We start from the raw sequence: 24005 nt of genomic DNA, 5'->3' as shown, positions 1-24005 counted from the left end.
AAACTCTAACTGGGCATATATAGCATGTCATTACTGTATCCATGGCTAAGCAGTGGTTTAACCTTGTTAATGTATTGGTTTTGATTTGCTTTAATGATCATTGAGTTTGATTATTGTGATGTGTTGTAGTTTACTGTGCAGGGTCTACAGACTAACCATCCTTTGCTAACCTGCACCTTTATCCCACACACTCACACATACAGTTTACAATAGGCCTCGACTGAGAGACAAAGCTGAGATAACAGCTACAGCACTTAGCTTTCCTTTGTCTGACTCTGACCCACACACCAGGGGGTCTGCCGGCCATTTTGCAGGGAGTCAACATTTGGTTCTACCACCCTTTGTAGTCCTCCATCTTACCTTCTTTAGCATATTCACACACACACACACAGACAGACACACACACACACACACACACTCCCTATTGATTGTTAGCTAATCACAGTTAGTGTGTAAGAGTGAATACTGCCAACCTCTACTCTGTCAAGTACTCCTTCACAAGAAGAAGTTCACAAGAATCAAACCCGCCGTTTTTAAAACCCTGGAAACAGACCATATACAAATTAGGCCACTGGAGTTTCAGGCCGCCTTGCTATGATGACCCCGCCCACTTTGAGGTGGTACGCTACTGTAATGGAAATGCAACCAAACCGAGTCGAGCCGAGTAGAGCTGAGTAGGTACTAGTGGAAGCGCGCCATTAGTCCCACCAATCAATGTAATTATTGATTATCTTTAATAATTGTCCCAGAAATGGTGCAAATCCCAACATATTTTGGTGCCACTGTTTAACTGTGTAAAATGTATGTATGCATGTATGTATGTATGTGTGTGTGTGTGTATTTCACTCCTTACATGAAGCACTTTTTTAAATTTTTAAGCACTTTTATAAATAAAACGATTGATGTAATTATTGATCTTTTAGAGTGGTATTTCTGCCTTGCGCAGCTCATTTAAAGACAGCAGGTGTGACTGATGTGCATTTTAAATTAAAGTTTGAAGTTGAAGTTGAAGAAATGAATGACATAAAGTTAAGCTTGAGTTTCATATCTTACTGCACTAAGTTGTTTTGTGGAGGTGAATGTTTTTATTATATATTTAAACGCTGAGAAGAAGAAAATGTGGACTGCATGTGGTGCGGTGGTTAGCACGGCTGCCTAAAAGCATCCGCTTGCAGATTTGTGGTTTGTACCTTGAACCTTCTCCCCATCCTTGCATGTGTTTTATCTTGGCACTGCGGCTTCCTCCCACAGTCTAAAGACATGCAGGTTAGTGTGTGAGTGTGAATGGTTGTCCGTCTATGTGTTGGCCTTGGCTGGCCGAGCACTCTAGGGTGTACCTCGCCTCTCGCCCAATGTCAGCTGGGATTGGCTCCAGCACCCCTGCAACCCTTAAGGTTTAACGGTATAAACAGTGGATGGATGGAAGAAGAAAATGTGATGTACAGTGATGTGTTTATGTTGGTCACAAGCACTGAATCATTCCCTTTTTCAGCCAGAGTATGTGACTGTAGTGGCGCAGCAGCAGTTTCTACAATACATCCCAGTCAAAGCAGTGTGTAATCCCTCTACTCCTCTGCAGCTTTTCCCTGTTCACACTGAGAGAACATCCCATTCTGCTCCATTGCAAATGTGGTAAATGCAGCTCTTCGGTCATATGGATTCAGATTTGCTCAGAGGAGTGTTAAATGAAACAAAGCTACATCTGTCTAAGTTAAAAATATTTAAACTCAAAGCTAAAAAAATGTCATCTATCTGGAATTTCAGCAGGAACAACTGCTGGCTCTCTTACGTTCCCAAGAAGAGTGATTTGTCTTAGTCTGGAATGAAATATCTATCCTATATTTGCTATAAACTGTCCGTGAGCTGAGGTGAAATCAACAGAAGATTTCAGATTGAAGTGGCGTGCAGTGGTTAGTCGTCACTGTGCAGCCTTTGTGAGGATTTTACATTATCCACAAACGCATATGAAAAAGGATTTTTCTTTTTAAATTGGTAACAGGTATAAATACAGAAAAAAGAACTAATGTAGGAAAAAGCATTGTATGATAGCACTGTAAAGGGAATCTAAGCCAAACAACAACCCTGCAAAAGTTTCCACACCAGCAAGTCATTTGATTCTCAATATGTTGCTTCCACAAGAATCGTTAGCAAAAAGGTTGAATATATTTATTTTGCTTCTGAGGCATATCTACCTGTTTTAACCTGGCAAATCTCATGAAACAGCAAAACTTATCAGTGAGCGCTGTTGAGTTGTTCTCAGTTTTCCTGCAGAGCCACAGCCAGTTAACCTCACCGACTCTCTTTACCGGCAAAACACCATCATCATTTCCTGTGCTGGCACACAGTTTCCATGACAGCTGAGGGAAACACACTACTATAAAGGTAAGCTTAACTGTTTTTGCTGTATTTTAAAGAAATGTGTTCAGTGTGAAGGTGTTTGTGAATCTCTGGCTGTCTGTGTGAGACTCTGTAGGATGCTCCTGACTCCCTGTATGATGGAGTGGACTGTGCTGACAGTCCTCAGCCTCTGCCTGCCTGTGTGGGGTGGTGAGTACACACAGACTTTACTCATGCGATGATAGTGATGTTCAGCCCATTGTTAATACTCAGCTGGACAAACTGTTTTTTGACAATTATGCTGGATAACGCTCTATAAATAAAGATTGATTGATTGATTGAGGTAGTAATATAACTGATTACAGGTGTGAAAGGCATGGGGATGTGCTGTCTCTTAGCACACGAAGCACAGCAAATTATGAACAAGCTACACTTATACAGTACATACAGTACAAATATTAGTACAACAGTTTGGGAAATATACATTCCATATAGCTCTGAGTTAGATGAGAAGGTCGATGTCACTCTCATATCTGTACAGTATTATTATGTAAGCTGGTTAGTTCAGTACGAAGGCTGGAAACAGGACAAAACAGCTAGCCTGGCTCTGTCCACATTTCACCAGCTCTGAAATTTGTTTAGTCCATAATGAATTGTGTAAATAATTCATTGTTACACAGGGGTTTATGTGATACACTATTTTCTTTAGTCTTTATGCTAAGCTAATTGGCTGCTGGCTGTATTAGATTTACCACACAGACAAGAGAGTGATATAGATCTTCTCACTCAACAAAATGCCAAACTACTCCTTTAAGTGCTCCCATGTGATGACTGGAGATTATGGCAAAAGGTGCCTCTGAAACCTTTCGGTCCTCTCAAACTGCATTATGCCGTAATACAGCAGCAGTGCTGTTGAGTCAGCTTCAGATGTCAGAGTGGATTTCTCTCATTACTGATGCTCATGTGGTGACCATGATAAAACGTTGGAACAGGACAGCACTTCAAGCACTGAAATTCAGTGTCTGTGTGTGTGTGTGGCAGACCAGTGTTGACAACGTTATTTCAGTAACAGTTAGGAGGGTGGACGTCACTTTGTACCTTTGCCAAGGAGGTTATTGTTTTCAGTGCCGTTTGTTAAACTGTTTGGTTTACAGAAAAACTCCGGCCCTGTCTTTCATGAATTCTGGTGGGAGGGTGTAGTATGGGCCCAGGAAGTGAAGGAACCCAAGGAAGAACTCTTTTTGAAGCAGAAGAATTTTGAAGCAGATCTGGATTTGACTCAAGAACAAGCAACAATGCTAACCAAATTTAACACCAGTGTCTATGAGTCTATAAGTGAACGTGTGGTGTGACTCGACATAATTCTTGAAGTTTTGGAAACTATTTATGCCCAACTTTTCAAAAACTACATACAAAGTTATTCACATGGTTGAAACAGGAGTAAAACATTTCAAGACACGAGGAGAATTAGACAATTTCATTTAAAAGAAAACATCAGAGAGTGTTAATATAAAAGAAAAAGTCAGGATAACACAAAAAAGCCTAGAGACTTATTTCCACTTATTTGTGGCCCCTTTGGGGGTAGGGTGTACTCAGGAGAGGGTCACAACAGCAGAACTGACATAGCAAGAATGACAAAGTCATTTATTAGAAACAATGATACAATGCATTCAAACAAGTTATTCACGTCAGTCACTACCACAATGCTTCCTTAAGCAATATCTGGCTCTACTGTCAACACAGAACTAAGTAAAAACTCTATAGACGTGAAAATATCTAAAATGTCAATATTCATTTATAACCACCTCAGGAGATTATCAAGATGCCTGGTCTGTCCATAATAAGAAACACATCATCCACAACTTAACAGACCAAGGCAATAAACTATGGAAAGACACCCAGTTTACAGACATAATATCTTACTATACAAACCCTCCAAAGCTGCTCATGATTTTGAGATGTCCTGGCAAACTATTCCACAGATTGACTGCTGTGTACAAACAAGTTTCCTTTACCAGGTTCATTTTAAACTTGGGAGGCACAAAATTGGTGGAACTGCCCCTAGTGGAATAGCTGTGAACATCCCTAACCCTAACCCTGGATGGAATAATTATCTAGAGCTAGCTTCCAGTCAAGGGCTATTTCCCTAATGCCCACCCGTTTTTCAAGGCGATCCAGGAGAATACAATTATCAACTGTATCAAACACCGAGCTTAGATCGACAAGCATTACAAACAGTAATGAGATGGACTTTACTGATCCCTAACCAGAGGAAATTAACATTTTATAGTAAAACAGTAAAAGGTTGATGAGGACAGATACTGAAGCTACTGTGATTATTCATAAAACATCAATTCAGAATAAATAACCTTCTCTAAACCTTTTGATAAAAATGGTAGTTTAGTAATAGGTCTAAAATAGTCCAAATTTAGATGTTTTTTTTTAAGAAATGGGTGTACTGTGGCATGTTTTAGACAGGAGGGGACACAGCCAGTGGCCAGTGAGCTGTTTACAATAGATCAACCCATGGGACCAACACTGATAGAGACCTCCTTCAGAAAGCTGACAGGCATCACATAGAGGAGACTTGATGACGGTTTTAGTTGGAAAACTGTGTCCTTTAAGGTGCACAGTGATATGGATTTGAAGTGACTGAGGATGGCAGAGGGGTCACTGTGAGGGGAAAGGTTACCAGTGACACGGCCACTCTGGAGCTTGATTCCCTGTGTTTTGTCAGTGAAGAAAAATAAAAATTGTTCACAGTTTGTGGAAGAGGCTTCAGGCTGTTGGCTAGGAGGAGGGTTTATTATGGAGTCAGTGGTTTTAAAAAGAAGTTCCCCTTTAAGTGCAGTACTTGATTAAATGTTAGTTACACTCCACCACTGATAGTTCATAACATTTCCTGTTGTTCACATCAGCCTGTAGCTGTATTTGTTCTGCAGAGGTCTTATTTGTCCTTTGCCCTCAGTACATCATCATGGGTTTAAACTTCTTCGAGGCAGCACACGCTGGTCCATTTCCGCTGCCATAACCGCCTCAACCTTCCCTTTTTCTGCCAGATGTGAAGGTGATCCAGCCCTATAGAGTGGTGAGCACCAACGGTACGGCACAGGTCCAGTGCTTTGTCCAGCCCCAACCCTCCTACCACCTGATCCAACCCTCCTATGCCAAAAGCCTGGCATACCCCTACCCTGACCCCCAGGAGCTCCGTGTGATTCTACTGAAAGGCCTCCATGGCTCCCAGGAGCTCTGCTCGTCCATCCTCAACTTTACAGAGCAGAGAGAGACAGGTGTGGAGAGAAAGGGAGAAGTGAGTTATTAACTTATTCCAACCTCAACTAAAATAAGGTCATTTAACATTAAAGGCCGTGAACATACTTTCTCTTGTAGCCTCTTACTCAAAGAGACTGGTCAGATCTGACTGATAATGGAATATGCTTTGACAATTGATGCAGACACACACACAGTCCAGATGAAGCAGAGTCGTCGATTCTGTGATGGTAAACGGTTAATAGATAGTACATCAGAATCATCTTTTTGTTTTTACTACAATTATGGCAAAATAGCAGGAGAGGTCAAGCAGGGATTTCTGCTACAATGTCACCTTCTTCCAAGGTGCAAGCAGATATATTATATACAATATTCTTTAAGGGACAAAAGCCCTGTCAAAGCCCATCAACACTTGCATTGTAAAGAGCAGGTTTACTTATCAAGAGAGACAAAACAAACAGCAAATGAAATACTAACAGCAACTATAGTAATAGGAATATGACTAATAATTAGCAATATGGCAACATTGAAAAACATGACAATAGCTAATATATGAATAATAATAGCAGGACTAATATCAGTAAAAAGTGTTGGTAGCTGACGAAATATGAAAAGCTTTAAAGTGTGTTTGTATTCTTCACAGTACAAACATGTTGATGAAATGAGAAACATACAGACAATTTTCCTGCTCTCACAATCGTTACAGCTAAATACACTATCTGATTCAGTCATGAAATCGTTGAATCAAAGTGGTTCATCCACTGGGCACTTGACCTGACTTGAACTGTTTCTATATAATCCATTTGTTAGTTGCTGCCCTCACACTCAGGTGTCATGTGCGTTTTAGGTTCAGTGCTCTGCTCATTTGAGGGAGGGCGCTGTGGAGGTGACAGTGTCTGGACTGAAAGCCACTGACACAGATGTGTACCGTTGTGAGATTGAGGTCTTCTACCCACCACCATACCTGCGGCTCTCTGGCAATGGCACACTCATTCATGTTTTAGGTGAGACACCCACCGTAATGTGCAGACATTCACCTGCATGTCTGCCCACTGAGCTCACAATGCATACATGTCTGTCTTTCCTTCATTCCTCCATTGTATTTGTCCGCAGACACCTCTGCCTGCCCTGTGCAGAGGGCTCAGAAGCAGACTGCACATCAGAGTGACGGAGAGGAGGATGATGAGCGTGAAGAGCGGATGGCACCAGTCACTCTTCCTGTGGTTGTACTGATGATACTGGTCATATTTGTCCTCATCATCATTATCTCCGTCCAGGTCAGAGCATTATTATTTCACTTTATATATGTTATGATTGATGATTAATGTTATCAAAGGTGCTCATTATTATTATTATTGTTATCATTGTTGTTGTTATACAGGCAATAAAGGTGAAATTTGTCAGATTTGGCCACCTGCTCCAAGTAAATAGGGCGCACCATTTCACTTCCTCCTCCACCAATAAACCTGTCATCAAAAATCTGTCGCAACTCAAAGTTCAAGGTTCAGTTGTTTGTCATTTTAAAACACAGGGTTTTCCAACAAAATGAAAGTTGTAGCCCCCTCATTCTTGTGGCTGGTGTTTCTAAGCTAACACTAGCTGGTGTTGCACACTGTTAGCACTGTGGGGGGGCTAAGAGAGGCGAGGCACTCAGACCACATCAGTGTCACAACCTTTGGATTTTTCCAGAAAAACCATTCTGGGTCCCTCACATAGAAACAGGTCCACAGGCTGTTAGAGGCAAGAAAATCCTGGAAGGTCTCTTTTTTTAAAATTATGTTACAATCATTAACAATACAAAGCAATTAATCCATGTAAATTGTTACACTTTGTACCATAATATATTATTGTAGCAAGATTACTGCAGAGCAAATCTGGGACTATGCAATAACGTCTAATAGGAGTACTTGGGTAGTACTAGCAGTAGTAATTGTAGCAGCTGTTGTGGTAGTAGCATGTAATACTTGCATGACTTGAAGTAGCAGAAACACCTCCAGTCTGAATGTCTGAATGGCTAATGGCTAATGGCTAAATCCTTCCATGAGCTCCCATTGTTACAGATTGCATTTAACCAAGTAACCTTCTCTGTCCTCTTTGCTGTTACTCTCCATTGCATAATATCTCTTAAAAGGTATCTGTCCTCTTGTGTTTATTGTATTAAAATCAGTGTGCTCTTCATTTGCAGACTCTCCATTGCGAACGAGGGAAGAGGGAGATTGTTCGAGCCATCCCTAGTGTGCTTCACAAAGTGGATGTTGCTGCATTTTCATGCCAAAATATAGCATGAAAAACCCACAAATGCACCTTCCCCACCTCTGAATAATTGTCTTTGGGCCATCTTGTCCAAAGCAGCAGCATATCTACTTGGAAGCATTAGAATATCAATTGAATTGAATACCATTCATTTTGAATGGAGGTTTAGTGGAATATCCGGTCAGTATTGGCCATTTATTAAGTATGACATCTGGCATGACTGAGATTTGTTTTAGCCACAGCTATAGAAACACCAACGGGACATTTAGGTGTCTATGCATATTTTACTTATAAAGTATAAAAATAATGTTTACATTTTTGTAAACACAACTTATATTGAAAATCTGGAGCTTTGATTGAGTTTTCATTGATTTGTATTGTTTAGGCATGTACAGGTGTTTCAACCTGAACTGTAGCTCAGAAGGCTCATATAGCTAATAGAGTGTACAAACTACTTGTTTGATTGAAAACTGAATAACTTGAAGTGTAACTAAGCTAAATGCTCCAGCTAAGAAAATGCAATTGTCTATATTTTAGTTGCCATTACAATGCTCAGCAACTACTCATGTTGTATATTTCCTTAAAATAAAGTTTCAATCAATCAATCTCAATCAATCTTTATTTATATAGCACCAATTCATAGCAGCGTTATCTCAAGACGCTTTACATAAAGAGCAGGTCTAGACCAAATTTTTAATTAACTCTAGAACACTAACGTTGGGTGATTTTCACCCATGCGATTGTGGTTCCCAGCTCCATTATTTGTTATCATTCACACAGTTGTCAGTGATGCAGGGAGACTGTGCGTTCACCGGACAAGGCTCACATGTCCCAGGAACGGGTGGCCCGAAGAATAACAGTTCTGACAACTGTGTGAATGAAAAAAATAATGGAGCTGGGAACCACAATCGCATGGGTGAAAATCACCCAACGTTAGTGTTCTAGGGTTGAGAGAAGATTTCAAAATGAAGGATTCAAGAATCCCCACATGAGCAGCATCAGATATTATATTAGACAACAATGGCAGGAAAAACTCCCCTTTAACGGGAAAAAACCTTGAACAGAACCAGGGTCAGATGTGCACGGCTTTCTGTTGGGGTCTGTGTTGGGTGGAGGTTGGACAGAGAGAAAGAGAGAGAGAGAGAGAGACAACACAAACAGCAACCAAGATACTAACAGCAACTACAGTACTGACAATAGGAATGTGACTAATAAATTAGCAATATGGGAAGATACCAAGTTAGTAACAGACATTAAAGAGACATGAAGCATCAGGATGGAGAGGAAGAGGAGGAGAGAGGAGCCCAGTGCATCATGGGAGTCTCCCGGCAGTCTGAGTCTATAGCAGCATAACTCTGCCCCCCGAACCCAGACTGGAAGGAAATTCCACAGGAGAGGAGCCTGATAGCTGAAAGCTCTGGCTCCATCACTACTTTAGAGGACTTTAGGAACCACCAGTAGACCTGCAGTCTGGGAGCACAGTGCTCTAGTGGGGTAGTACGGTACTATGAGTTCTTAAAGATATGATGGAGCCTGAACATTAAGAGCTTTGGAGGTGAGAAGGCTTTTAAACTCTATTCTAGATTTGACTGGAAGCCAGTGAAGAGAAGCCAGTACAGGAGAAATATGGTCTCTTCTCTTAGTTCTCGTCAGAACAGGAGCAGCAGCGTTCTGGACCAGCTGGAGAGTCTTTAAAGATTTATTGGGGCAGCCTGATAATAAGGAGAAAGTAAATGATAGTTTCTTCTAATTTAGTAATTTGGTGCCATTAATTATTTTAAAAAGCATAAATATATCAAGGCCAGACAAGATATATTAATCCCTCCAATGAATTCTGGGTGTCCTCCCGGTTAGACTTGCCCAAAAGACTTCCAAGGAGATCCTGACCAGATGCCCAAACCACCTCAACTGGCTCCTTTCAACGTTAAAGAGCAGTGGTTGTACCCCAAAGCCAGACACCCTGCAGAGGAAACGCATTTTGGCTGCTTGTACCTTCCTTCTGGCTCATCTCCCTCTTCATCGTCTTGTACACGAATTTGCCTGTCCATCTCCTGATTCATTTTACCCTCACTGTGAACAAGACCCCAAGATACTTGAAACCCAAGACACTTGAGCAGTCCACACACTGAGAACCACTTGAGTGACAGACTGACCCCAGTACGTAAGAGGTATAATACCCAGACAAGCAGCAGACAACAAATAAATCCTAGTTGATATATTTTCTTAAAACAGGTGTTGGGCCCACCAAAAGGACTGGTGAGGACTACATGTTTCTTTGTCTTTTGAACAAAGTACTCCATCTCTAAACTCAGAGTGCTTTACGTTCACACATAGATGCTAAATGAACCCCTGGACCCGGATTTACAGCCACCATTGGTCAATGTGTGACACATGACCCTACAACCTCAGGTCAACAAAACCAGAACTCCCGCACTGCTCTCTCTCTCTCCCACTTCTCATGTGGATCCCTGAGGATCCAGCTCTGTTTCACCTTGGGCTTTGCTCTGAAGCTGTTGGACCATATGATGAGTGGTTCTGGAGAATCACATTGGAAGCTTTACCTTTATTCAACTGTGAGAAAAGCTCTGGTCATCCAGTCATGGAACTCTTCAGTACAGTTTGCCAGCTTGTTTGTAGGATATTCCTTGAACTTAACTGCTTATAGAAAGTTTACAAGAAAATTGTGCTCACAAATTAAGGAAACAAAACAGTGTTTTAGACAGATGGACAGTGAATGAGGCCCTTTTGGGCCTTTTGGATCAATCAGAGAAAAGAATTGAGGCTGCTGATTCTGATCTGAGGTCTGTGGTTTCTGTGTCTCACAGACTTACTAACAAACATTTCACAGAAGCACAAAATGAAAAACAGGATGTGAACTAACACTGCTGACTCCAGTTGCACAAGATAAAATCAACATGTTTATTTTCTTTCAAAGAAACTTTCTGCTGAAGTAGATCGTACGTGCATACACCTGCACCATAGACAGCAGTGAAATTAAAAAACATTGAGATTTAGACCTTATTCAGCTTTTTTAAAGGAAATCTAACTGCAGACAACTAGAAATACCTACCACGCGTACTAATGATGGGCAGCATGGTGGTGTGGTGGTTAGCACTGTCTCACAGCAAGAAAGTTACAAGTTCAAAGGCTACGGGTATGTGGTTTGAACCTGGGGTCTTTCCCGCGCTTGTGTGGGTTCTCAGACTTCCTCCCTTCCCCCTCCAAAGACATGCAGGGTAATTGGTGAGTGGTCGCCTCTGTGACTGATTGGTGACCAGTCAAGGGTGTACCCCACCAGAAAAAGAACCGCTCCACCGATGATGCCATCTCATGGTGGTCTACACAGCTGCTAACTAGCAAGAAACAAAGGAGTGACTGGATTCCTCCAGCCTGCAACCAGGACGGCAAGGACAAAGAACTGATGTGCATTTGGACTGTTTTTCTCCAATTGATCTTCCTGAATTGGCTTCAATAATCTCCTCATCCAAACCATCAACTGGTCTCCTAGACCCCATTCCTACTGGGCTACTTGAGGAAGCCCTGCCCTTAATTAACACGTCCTTACTGGATATGATCAATCAGTCTTTCAACAGGCTACATACCTCAGTCCTTTAAAGTAGCAGTAATTAAACCTCTCCTGAAAAAGCCTACTCTTGTTTCGGGTGTATTAGCCAATTATAGACCTTCATCCAAACTTCCCTTTCTCTCAACAATCCTGGAGTAAGCAGCAGCCAATCAGCTGTGCAACTTTCTAAATTCTAATAGTCTATTTGAGGACTTTCAGTCAGGTTTTAGAGTGAACCATAGCACAGAGACACTGGTGAAGGCTACAAACCTCCTCCTTATGTCATCAGACAGAGGACTTCTCTCTGTCCTGGTCTTGTTAGACCTGAGTGCTGCTTTTGACACCATTGACCATCACATCCTGTTACAGAGACTGGAACAGTTCACTGGCATAAAAGGAACCACATTAAACTGGTTTAAGTCCTATTTATCAGATCGATTTCAGTTTGTACATGTTAACAATGAGTCCTCTGTCCACACTAAAGTTAGACATGGAGTTCCACATGATTCAGTGCTTGGACCGATACTAGTTACCTTATATGTGCTTCCTCTGGGTAATATTATCAGGAAGCACTCTATTAATTTCCACTGTTACGCAGATGATACACAATTATATTTAACAATAAAGCCAGATGAATCCAATCAGTTGACTAAACTTCAAGTCTCAAGGACATAAAGTCCTGGATGAGCAGCAATTTTCTGCTGCTAAACTCAGATAAAACTTTTATTATTCTGCTCGGCCCCAAACACCTTAGGGACACCTTTTCTAACAATATAGCTGCTCTGGATGGCATTACTCTGGCCTCCAGCTCCACTGGGAGGAATCTGGGAGTTATATTTGATCAGGATTTGTCCTTTAACTCCCACATTAAACAGATTTCCAGGACTGCCTTTTTCCATCTATGTAATATTGCTAAAATCAGGCCCATCTTGTCTATAGATGATGCAGAAAAACTAGACACATTGTCACCAATGTGTCACTTCCAACCTGGAAGTGACACATTTGTCACTTCCAGGTTGGATTATTTCTGTTCCTTATTATCAGGCTGCCCCAATAAGTCCTTAAAGACTCTCCAGCTGGTCCAGAATGCTGCTGCTCGTGTTCTGACGAGAACTAAAAGAAGAGATCATCTTTCTCCTGTACTGGCTTCTCTTCACTGGCTTCCAGTAAAATCCAGACTAGAGTTTAAAGTCCTTCTCCTCACCTCCAAAGCTCTTAATGTTCAGGCTCCATCATATCTTAAAGAGCTCATAGTACCGTACTACCCCACTAGAGCACTGTGCTCCCAGACTGCAGGTCTACTGGTGGTTCCTAAAGTCCTCTAAAGTAGTGATGGAGCCAGAGCTTTCAGCTATCAGGCTCCTCTCCTGTGGAACCTCCTTCCAGTCTGGGTTCAGGGGGCAGACACCCTCTCTACATTTAAGAGTAGACTAAAAACCTTCCTTTGTGATAAAGCCTATAGTTTAGGGCTGGCTCAGGCCTTGGACCAGCCCCTAGTTATGCTGCTATAGGCTCAGACTGTGGATCCTGGTCCTGGTTCTCCTGCTGTGGTTCTCTGGTTCTGCTTCATGAATCACTGCTGCGGATCGTTGGCCAGTCGTCATGTTTTTCAACATTACCATCTTGCTAATGCTAATTTATTAGTCACATTCCTATTGTTAGTGCTATAGTCACTGTTAGCATGTTGGTTGCGGTTTGTGTTGTCCCTCTCTCTCTGTCTCTCTCTCTCTCTCTCTCTCTCCATGTGTCTCTCTCCCTCTCTCTGTCCAAACCTCCACCCAACATGGACCCCGACAGAAAGCCGCACACATCTGAGCCTGAGTCTGTTCGAGGTTTTCGAGGAATTCCTGAATCGTTGGGTCTCTCTTTTAATTAAAGAATTTGGTCTAGACCTGCTCTTTATGGAAAGCGTCTTGCGATAACGCTGTTATGAATTGGCGCTCTATAAATAAAGATTGATTGATTGAAAGAACCACAACCTTCTTCCAGCCTGATTCACCAACAGGATAAGAAAGCAGCACACTGAAGGACCTTCTTCTTCCCTTTTAAGGACTGGTAACAAACTCTAACTGGGCATATAAAGCATAGCTTAACTGTATACACGGCTAACCAATGGTTTAACGTTTTCAAGGTATTGGTTTTTATTTGCTTTAATGTTCATTAAGTTTGATTATTGTGATGTGTTGTAGTTTACTGTGCTGCCACTACATACTCAAAACATACAGCGTTACAATAGGCCTCAACTGAGAGACAAAGCTAAGCTAACAGCTGCAGCACTTAGCTTTCCTTTGTCTGCCTCTGACCCCCACACCAGGGGGTCTGGTGGCCATTTTGCAGGGAGTCAACATTTGGTTCTCCCACCTTTTTCCCACCTCCACCTTACCTTCTTTAGCATATTCACATATACACACCTCTGTCACACACACACACACACACGCACACACACTTGCTTAGTTATTGATACTGATAGCTGTTTTATAGATATATATTTCAGTACAGGCTGAAATAATACATGTTTATTGGATGTACTATAACTGATGTCAAACAGTGTTACTATATTAAATAAACTCAGTCACACCTTTTTCTAAAGAGCAGTTGTTTGTGATTATTGTGCATGTGTTGTAGTAACAGCTGGTTGTGATAGTCAGTGCCAAGCCTTCCTGTTCACTTTATAAATGTGTATTTCCCAAAATGTTCTTTGATTCCTATAATACATCGACAAACCTAATAAAAGACTAACAACCTGGTTCAGCTGGTAGACGTTCTGTCCGTACATCTAACCCTCAGAACAGACAAATCTAGACAGACACTTCTCTGCCAGAAACAGGTCATTAGTGACTTTAACAAGTGCTTTCCTTTTCAAGAGGTTTCCTTTTCTTCAACCTTGAATAACCCCCCCCCCCAGTAATCTCAAACATCTGATGTGTTGTCCTTAACAACATGTTTGACTTTTTCAGTTTTTAACCAAGAACACAGTCTTTCTTTAACCTTTGGGTTCTGATGTAACTTATACACTTAAACTTGATTAAGAATGTGATTACCAATTATTTCATTATCAATTAACCAGTAGACTATTTGTTTGATTAAGAGATAAATTGTTTAGTGTATAAAACAGGATAAAACAGTAAAATTCATTAGCGCACAATCTGGTGTCTTCAAACCACTTATTTTGTCTGAACTACAGTCAAAAACTTCCAAATATCCAGGGTTAGGGTTAGGGTTAGGGTTAAGGAAAACCTATTGAATGTTTGGCATGTTTTGGCAAAAATTACCCACATGATTTATTAACTATCAAAATACTTGCTGATTCATTTTCTGTTGATTGACTGATCAATTAATAGAGTACTCATGCAACTCTTGACACGACACGACTATTGCTTATTTTCTACTGTTGCTTTCTTCACTCTTTCTTTTCTATTGTTGCTGCTGTTACATGTGAATTTCCCATCAATTTCCTATCAATAAAGAAAGTCTAAGTCAATGTGTTCATTATTTTATTTGGCTGTTTGGTCAAAGGATGTGCAATAATGCCCCCTGTGTTGGTATCATAGTCAACAGCACATTTAAAGTCCGGAAACCCCCCAACTATATAAATGTGTATATGAAAATAGATATAGGATTTTATGAGCACAGGAACACAGGTTTCTCTTTTCAGAAAGGCCTGCATACAACTTGGTGTATTTTGGTACAAAAATCAAACACCAAACTTGTGCTGTTCACATAAAAGATCTAAAATTTTCCATAGGCGGAAAAATCAATTAAAACTGGAAGCAGCGTTGGAGGGCCCTCGCACCTCCGTGCATGTCAGGGTGTGCGGCGGCTTCGTCCTGTTGCTGGACTCCGACCCTTCCACGTCGCTCAGAATTTTCTTTTTTTTTTTTCATTTTGGGCAGTGCATGAGTTACATGTCACTTCCTGTGTCCCCTATGTGGCGCTAGAGAGATATGGTTCTCTGGTTCCTGTGGGTCCTGGTCCCGGTCCCACAGACGTGGTTCTCTGGTTCCTGTGGATCCTGGTCCTGGTTCTGCTGATATGGTCCTCAGGTTCCTGTGGATCCTGGTCCTGGTCCTGCTGATGTGGTTCTCCATCAGCCAATGGATAAGAATAAGAATAAGAATAAGACCGCCTTTATTTTTCCCGAAGGAAATTGTTGTGCCAGAGTGCGATACAGAGGTCGTCACAACAATACAAAATATTAAAATACAAAATTGAACAGAAACTTAGACACAATAAAATACAATTAAATAGTCTCTTTTTTAAAACAAAAAGTACAGACTGAAAAGTACAAATCTGTGAGAAGTGTCACAGTGTGTGAGGTGAAGTGTGCAAAGTAAGTGAAACTGTACAGAATAGACTTTAACAATTAAATAAGATATGTGCAAAGTGCAAACTGCAAAACGGGAGACAAAGTGAAAGGGAATGACCTTTATGGTTATTGCACATGATTCTGCTGAATGAGTCCGTTACGTGTCCCTCCTGCTGGTGGAGGAGGCGTTATACAGTCTAATAGCCACAGGTAGGAAAGACCTCCTGTGGCGTTCTGTGGTGCACCTTGGTGGTCTACCAAGTCGACGACTGAAGGTGCTCTGACAGGCTATCAGTGTGGCGTGCAGGGGGTGGGAGGTGTTGTCCATGATGCTGAGCAGCTTCTTCAGCATCCTCCTCTCAGACACCTCCACCACAGACTCCAACTTGACTCCCAGGACAGAACCAGCTCTCCTGATGAGCTTGTTGAGTCTGTTGGCGTCAGCTGTCTTCAGTCTGCTGCCCCAGCACACTACAGCGTAGAAGATGATGCTGGCTACCACAGAATGATAGAACATCTGCAGCATGGTCCTGCAGACATTGAAAGATCTCAGCCTCCTGAGGAAGTACAGTCGGCTCTGACCTTTCTTGTAGATGGCGTGGGTGTTTCTAGACCAGTCCAGTTTATTGTCTATGTGGACACCGAGGTACTTGTAGTCCTCCACGATGTCCGCCTCTGATCCGTTGGTGGTGATGGGGTTTGGACAAGTCCTCTGCTTCCTGAAGTCCACCACCAGCTCCTTTGTCTTGGTGACGTTGAGCTGCAGATGGTTCAATCCACACCACTCCACAAACCTGTCCACCACACTCCTGTACTCAGCCTCCTGGTCCCTGCTGATACAGCCCACGATGGCAGAGTCGTCCTAGAACTTCTGCAGGTGGCAGGACTGTGAGCGGAACCTGAAGTCTGAGGTGTAGAGTGTGAACAGGAAGGGAGACAGGACCGTCCCCTGAGGCGCCCCCGTGCTGCTCACGATGGTGTCCGACGTGATGTCCCACAGCCTCACATACTATGGGCGGCCTGTGAGGTAGTTGGTAATCCAGGCCACCAGTGGAGCATCCACCTGCATGTCCAAAAGTTTGTTGCAGAGGAGGACAGGTCGGATGGTGTTGAACGCACTGGAGAAGTCAAAGAACATGACTCTCACAATGCTGCCTGCCTCCTCCAGGTGAGAATAAACTCTGTGCAGCAGGTAGATGATGGCATCCTCCACTCCAATATGGGGCTGGTACGCAAACTGCAGGGGGTCCAGCGATGGTCCGACGACTGTGCAGAGGTGCTTCAGGACGAGCCTCTCCACTGACTTCATGACATGTGACGTCAGGGCCACTGGTCTGTAGTCACTGTGCGTGTTGGGATGCTTCTTCTGGGCACAGGAACCAGGCATGAAGTTTTCCACTAGTCGGGGACAACCATCTGGCTCAGGCTCAAGGTGAAGATGTGCTGGAAAATCCCACACAGTTGAGTGGCACATCCTTTCAGCACTCTGGGGTTGAGGCCGTCCAGACCTGCAGCCTTTCCTGGATGAAGGCGGCTGAACTCTCCTCTCACATCCTCCACAGAGATGGTGATGGTAGAGAGCCCCAGCGATGGAGGGGTGCAGGAGGGCTGAGGTGATAGTGGAGGCGTTGGGGAGACATGGTGTAAGGAGGGTGCAGGGGAGGGGGCACCAGGGGAGGGTGATGGGGGGAGGGGGATGGTTGAAGAGGTGCGAAGTGAGTGAGCAGTGGGGGAAGCGTCATGAGAGGAGCTGGGGGGAGGGTGGGCAGAGGCTGCATCGTCAAACCTGTTGAAAAACAGGTTTAGCTGATTGGCCTCCTGTAGGTCTCCTTCCATCATCTGGTCATCCTTCTTACCATGACCAGTGATGGTTCTCAACCCACTCCACACCTCCCTCATGTTGTTTTGCTGGAGCTCGTTCTCCAGCTTCTTCCTGTAACAGTCCTTCCCCTCTGAGATCTTCACCTTCAGTTCACTCTGCACCCTCTTCAGCTCCTCTTTGTCTCCACTCCTGAATGCAGCCTTCTTCCTGTTCAGTGTTGCCTTGATGTCCTTGGTTACCCAGGGTTTGTTGTTCGGGTAACAGCGCACAGTCTTAGTGGGGATGATGTTATTTGTGCAGAAGTTGATGTACTCTGTGATGCAGTCTGTGAGTCCTTCAATGTCCTCCCCCTGCGCGTCACAGAGAACATCCCAGTTGGTCACCTCAAAACATCCGTGGAGAGTCTCTTCTGCTTCCTGTGACCACCGCCGAACAGTTCTGGTGGTCACAGGTTGCCGCTGGACTGCAGGAATGTAGCGTGGCTTTAAATGCAGTATGTTATGGTCAGCTCTGCCAAGTGGAGGTAGAGCTGTGGCGCTGTATGCGTCCTTAACATTAGCATACAGAAGGTCTATTGTTTTGTTGTCCCTGGTTTTACAGTCCACAAACTGCGTGAAGGTGGGCAGTGTTGATGCCAAGGTAACGTGGTTAAAATCCCCAGAGATGGCAATGAAGGCACTGGGGTGCAGAGTTTGTAATCTCGGGGTCACAGATGTGATGACGTCACTGGCCCGCGATGCATCAGCTGCCAGTGGGATGTAAACAATCAGGACGATGGCATGGGAGAACTCTCTTGGCAGATAATATGGGCGAAGGCTCACTGCTAACAGTTCAATGTCCGGGCTGCAAACACGTTCCTTCACAGTAACGTGTCCAGGATTGCACCACTTGTTGTTCACATAAACAGCGACTCCCCCTCCTTTCTTCTTGCCGCTGTCGGCGCAACTCGTGTCCCCTCACACCAACTGAAAGCTTTGCAAACTCACAACAGAGTCCGATATGTTGTCCTGCAGCCATGTCAAGGTGCCAAGACCGACTCCTCACGAAACACACTGTCGCTCCTTGTGAGTGCTGTTAGCTCGTCCATTTTGTTCACCAGCGATCTTACGTTCCCCATAACAATGGAAGGAAGATACGGCTGGTATCTCCTCTTCCTTTGCCACCGTCTCCTCCCGGCTCTGCAGCCCCGGTACTTCCTCAGCAGTTCTTTGGGGATTTCATGTCCCTGACCGTCCGGGCCGCTGCGTCGTAGCTCCATCAGCTGGGCCCTTGTGTACCCCAGCAGCCAGAAAAACGACCAGACACGCTTTGAGCCACATGATTCAGCCAGTAAAACAGTTTAACTATCTGTTTTAAGTTAAAAGAGCCTAAGAATAAGTTAACCCTTTAGGCGCCGGAGTTTTTTCAAGAAAATATACAATTTTGATATCAAGATTTCAAAAGGCTATAACTTGAAAGTAGTTTGAGATAAAGCTATACTGTCAATGAGAAAATTGTTCAGTATGACTCAAAGTCTGTGATGGGAGTGAAATTATTCATCTAATTTGCATATTATGACGTCACAAGGTGGCGGACATATTGGAAAATGTTCAATTTTGATATCAAGGTTTCAAAAGGCTATAACTTTAAAGTGGTTTGAGATAAAGGCATACTGTAAATGTGAAATATCTTAAGTATGAAACGAAATTTGGGATAGGCTCCAGAATTCATCATTCAGAAAAAGAGAGATGAAATCAATGGGCTCAGAATTTGTCAGATCGTCTCCACAATAACCAACAGGCTAAAATTTCGGATCCACTTTTGATACTCTTCCTCTTCTCTCAAGAACTGCCAGCCATCATCATCATTATCATCACCGCCGTGATTTACGGTGCGGCGATGAACGCCACCTCCGCCACTATTAGCGGTGTGTTTTTCCCCGCGGCTTCTCCCGCGTCTGCCGCGACAACCGCGGTTGTTTTCATCCCCGCTACATTCACCCATATTTCCGGTGTTATGAGCCCCCCTGCCATCTCGACCACGTCCCCTGCTTGACGATCGCAGAATGCTTCTACCCCGGCCACGCTGAGGTGAAGCATCCGCTATACCATGTGCTGATTGTGGACTATGGCGCGCGGACTCGCCGTCACTACTAATGTCAGTTTCTGCTTCATTGGACAACTGCATGTCTTCCTCCTCGGAATCGGAGTCAGCCAGTACCTGACAAAGTACTTCGTCGATGGTAAACCAACCTCTCGGCATCATGAGTAAATGAAAAAACACTCTTTCGCTCGGCACACATGTCCGCCATGTCCTGGTGAAAAGTAATAACAAGATTCGGCACCACATTTATAGATACAGCCTGTTTTATTCAGCAATGTTGCTTGTCGCAATTTTGCGACTTTGGCGCTTAAAGGGTTAAATATAGAATAAAAAGTAGGAAAAAAGACAAGACTGTATTCCAGTATATGAAGTGTTGACTACACTGTGAAAATTTCATGCAAATCAAATGATTATTGGCGCAGAGGTCTGACCTCCTGTTTCCACCAGGTGGTGCAATGAGTGTAGTTCTACATGTACTACATGTACGTGTTCAGCAGACCCTCTTCTCTCCACTGATCAAATTTTAGACGGCTGTGATTAACCTGCTGAGAGAGAGAGACGTCCAAGAATGAAACATGCACTTCCTCTCGCCACTAGGTGGCGCTATGACTATGGGTCAAAATTGGCATATACATGTCTTCAGAGCCAGACAGTCATCAAACAGTATAAATTTGGTGAAGGTAGGACCTTGTACAGTGGAGTTACAGCACTTTTAATGCTCATGGCGAAGGAAAATTTATTATCCAAATTCGCCACGTCGTCACAGCAACAGCTTTTGAGCTGTTGCTGTGACGACTAACCCTAACCCTTGAGACTCAAAGTTTTCACTACAGACCAACATCAACATCTTGAGTCTTACCTGACCAAATTTGAAGTGGATCTGATCCACTGACTGGTCTTGAGCCATCATAATGTAAAACATAGCATTTCCTGTCGCCACCAGGTGGTGCTATGACTGTGAATGACTATTGACATGTAGACGTCTTCAGGGCGGGACTCTCATCAGACATGTCAAGTTTGGTGCTGATTGGATCATATACAGTCAAGTTATTAACAACTTCCTGTTTGACTGCGAGTCATGGCGAGACACTGAACTTTGACAGCTCGCCCTTTCATCGTTGATGCCTTCTCTACCAGCTGACCAAGTTTGAAGTCGATCGCTTGAACCCCTCAGACTAGTTCGTTCATTTACGTCCCCTGTAAATTGCCAAAAATGCGTAAAAAATCCAATATGGCCGACTTCTTGAGACTTTTTTGTTCATCTTGAAGAGATACATGAACCCACCGAATTTCATACATGTACATAAAACGCAGATCCGGGGCTGAGTTTTGGTGGCGCTATAGAGCCATTTTGCCACACCCATTAGCGAAACCTATGAAATACGTATATTTTCACCACGACTGAATTTTCTGAAACTTTCATGAGTTTTCGTGCATGTTTAGGCCCCCAAAAATATAATTCATTCGAGAGAATAATAAGAAGAATAGTTCCTTGCATTTCAACTATGTTTTTGGCCCCCTGGTTGCCTGGTTTTTTGCATTTGTCGTATTTTTTCAGCCCCTCCGTGCTTGGTGCCTATGGGGTCCGTACACCTCTTGGTTCTTGGGTACTGGCATGTTTCCTGCCTTGCACATTTTTCATGCTCACATTTCAATAGGGTCCTCGCACCGCTTGGTGCTCGGGCCCTAATAATAATAATTCCTTGCATTTCAACTATGTTTTTGGCCCCCTGGTCGCCTGTTTTTTTTTTTGCATTTCACGTATTTTTTCATCCCCTTCGTGCTTGGGGCGTATGGGGTCCGTACACCTCTTGGTTCTTGGGTACTGGCACGTTTCCTCCCTTGCACGTTTTTCCTCCTCGCATTTCAATAGGGTCCTTGCACCACTTGGTGCTCAGGCCCTAAATATTTCCTGCTGTACCGGAAGTGGTGTGATTTACACTTTCTGATGATGAAAATGAGTCACAATGTCATATCGAGTGTTAACAACAGGAAAACGTCACCCACAGAAACTGAAGTCACAGCAACAGTTTCAGTGACAACTGGGGGGTGTGGAGGCATGACAGTAATAAAGAGCAGGCACTGCAGAGAATGGTTCGACTAACATTGAGTCAAACCTCAAATGTCCATGTTCATATTGAGTAAAGAGCTCAGCATCAGAATGAGCCGTTTGTGGCTTTGATGGTGGGTAACACTGGGGTCTTGGTACTGTCATAGGATTTTAGGTCCTGTTCAGCTTTTACCACTGAAGAAGCAGAGACACTGAGATGACACCGTCCAGCTTCAACATCTTTATCATCTTCACTGTTTATCTCAGCTTCATCTTCCATCCAAGCCATGGTAAGACTCCATTTCATCATCAGCGGTCTATGGGAATATACACAGTGTTTTTGTCAGACTTTTAATTCTTATGTTTCTTTGTTGTATCATCATAACAATTTCACCAGTAATACTTATGTGCTTTTTCTTTATACAAGCTATTTCCACACTCGTTATAAAAGACACTTCGACACACATCTACCACAGTCAGTATATTAAGATACTAAACAAATCTTGATACATCTCGACATTGTTCAATCTATTAAAAGAAATAGAAAAAAAAGTGCTGACAAAAAACATTCACCTATTCACATTCACCATTTTTTAAATCCCAACATGTTGTTGTCTTACGTGATACTGTGATTAAGATTAACAAGGAAAAGAAAACACAGATGTTTAAGTTAAGCTTGATTAGGTGCTTTCCAAGAGAAGCTGAATTTTTTTCCTTCACCAGGTTTTGAGGTGATTCAGCCACAGAATCACTCTGTAAACACAGATGGGTTAGCATCTATCAGCTGTGAACACAACGCCAACGCTAGCTCTGTTGAAGATGTTCGACTCAACGGTATTTCGCGGTATGTACCCTGGATTCATTAAATTAGTACTCTTAAAATGAATGAAATACACAAATGGAGGATGTTGATGCTTTTCCACTATGAGGCGAATGCTGCCACTTATAGTACTTAATTTCTGAACTTCTATATGTCTCTTTGCTTTTCTATGGTATCAGTGTCTGTTCGTCCCATGAGTAAACATATAAGTACAAGTAATGACTTACAGGATGAATGTGACTTATACACAACAATAAATGTTGGGACATTTTGGGACATTAAAAGAAGAGACGATTTATATCACTCTCACGTTAGCTTAGCATACAGACGGGGAATAGGCAGAATAGCTTGCCTGGCTCTGTCCAATGGTACCAAAGCCAGCCTTCCACACCTCTGAAGGTCACTATTAAACACTTTATATCTCTTGTGGTTTATCAATATTTAACAAAACCTGAAGTGGAAAAGTGAAAATGTGGACAAATGAATGATCTCCATGTTAGGGGGGTTTGTAGATTTATTTTTGGCCAGGTGTGGTCAGTCTTCTCGTCGAAGTATTTGCAACAACGTAAATATGTGTATTTCCCAAAATGTTCTTTGATTCCTATAATACATCGACAAACCTAAGAAAAGACTAATAACCTGGTTCAGCTGGTAGACGTTCTGTCCGTACATCCAACATCTTTGTCAACCCTCAGAACAGACAAATCTAGACGGACACTTCTCTGCCAGAAGGGAAGGAAAGACTGTAAGAACATCATCATGCATCAGGAGAAACCCAGCAAGTGCCTCTTCATCATACTCAATGTTGGGCCAGAGGCCATGAACATGGCGTACCAGTGTGAGTTCACAGTGAAAATAGATGACATAGATTTAACCAGGACAGGAACTCCAACCATACTACTGCAAGGTATGTTTAACCCTTTGGAAGATGTGTAGTGCCTATGTAAATACAAACACTTTGTACAGTATCTCTTTCATATTCTATATACAGTCACTATCTTAATTACATACAAAAGAAAATATTTTAAGGCAGTTGTTAACCATGTGTAATAACTGGATTGGATGGAACTGGATTGCTAATTGTGGAGCTTTAATTTTGAATGAGCTTTAATTCATAATTTATTCCATACATTCACTCCATTGTTAGAATGTGGGATTCTATGTTCTTCCCTCAGTTCACTGTTAAACCAGTTAGCTACAAACAGGAAATAGACATATTCAGTTTTTATCAGGTGAAAAGGAAGAGGCCTGCAGACCTTTTCCTCCTCTTCCTCCACTTCCTGCTCAAGTGAGTGAGCTGTGGTGGATTCTGATTGGTCTGCTGGCTCTGATGTTCCTGTACAGCTGTGTCATCACCTTCCTCTACATGAGATGGAGGGTGAGTTTCTCTCACTGGACATATGCCTAACTGTCTGTTTGTGTGGCTGTCTCTGTGTAACTGTGTCACCCTGTTTGTATAGCAGTTCCAGTAACATTATTGGTTGCCTGTCATATTACCCA

General features: G+C 42.9%; 1 protein-coding gene across 1 annotated transcript; it reads left to right on the top strand.

Moving 5' to 3' along the window:
- The first annotated feature begins 2362 nt into the window (after positions 1–2362).
- cd28 (CD28 molecule) lies at positions 2363–8465 on the top strand. Its single transcript, XM_070838641.1, has 5 exons — positions 2363–2547; positions 5397–5647; positions 6455–6611; positions 6721–6884; positions 7793–8465. Exons 1-5 carry the CDS (start codon positions 2475–2477, stop codon positions 7892–7894), a joined length of 747 nt encoding a protein of 248 aa, XP_070694742.1. The 5' UTR covers positions 2363–2474; the 3' UTR covers positions 7895–8465.
- Positions 8466–24005: the final 15540 nt, after the last annotated feature.

The sequence above is a fragment of the Pempheris klunzingeri genome, chromosome 10, assembly GCF_042242105.1.
Source record: "Pempheris klunzingeri isolate RE-2024b chromosome 10, fPemKlu1.hap1, whole genome shotgun sequence".
NCBI classification, from domain to species: domain Eukaryota; kingdom Metazoa; phylum Chordata; class Actinopteri; order Acropomatiformes; family Pempheridae; genus Pempheris; species Pempheris klunzingeri.
The sequence above is the reverse complement of the archived record's forward strand: the minus strand, read 5'-3'. Positions and strand labels throughout refer to the sequence as shown.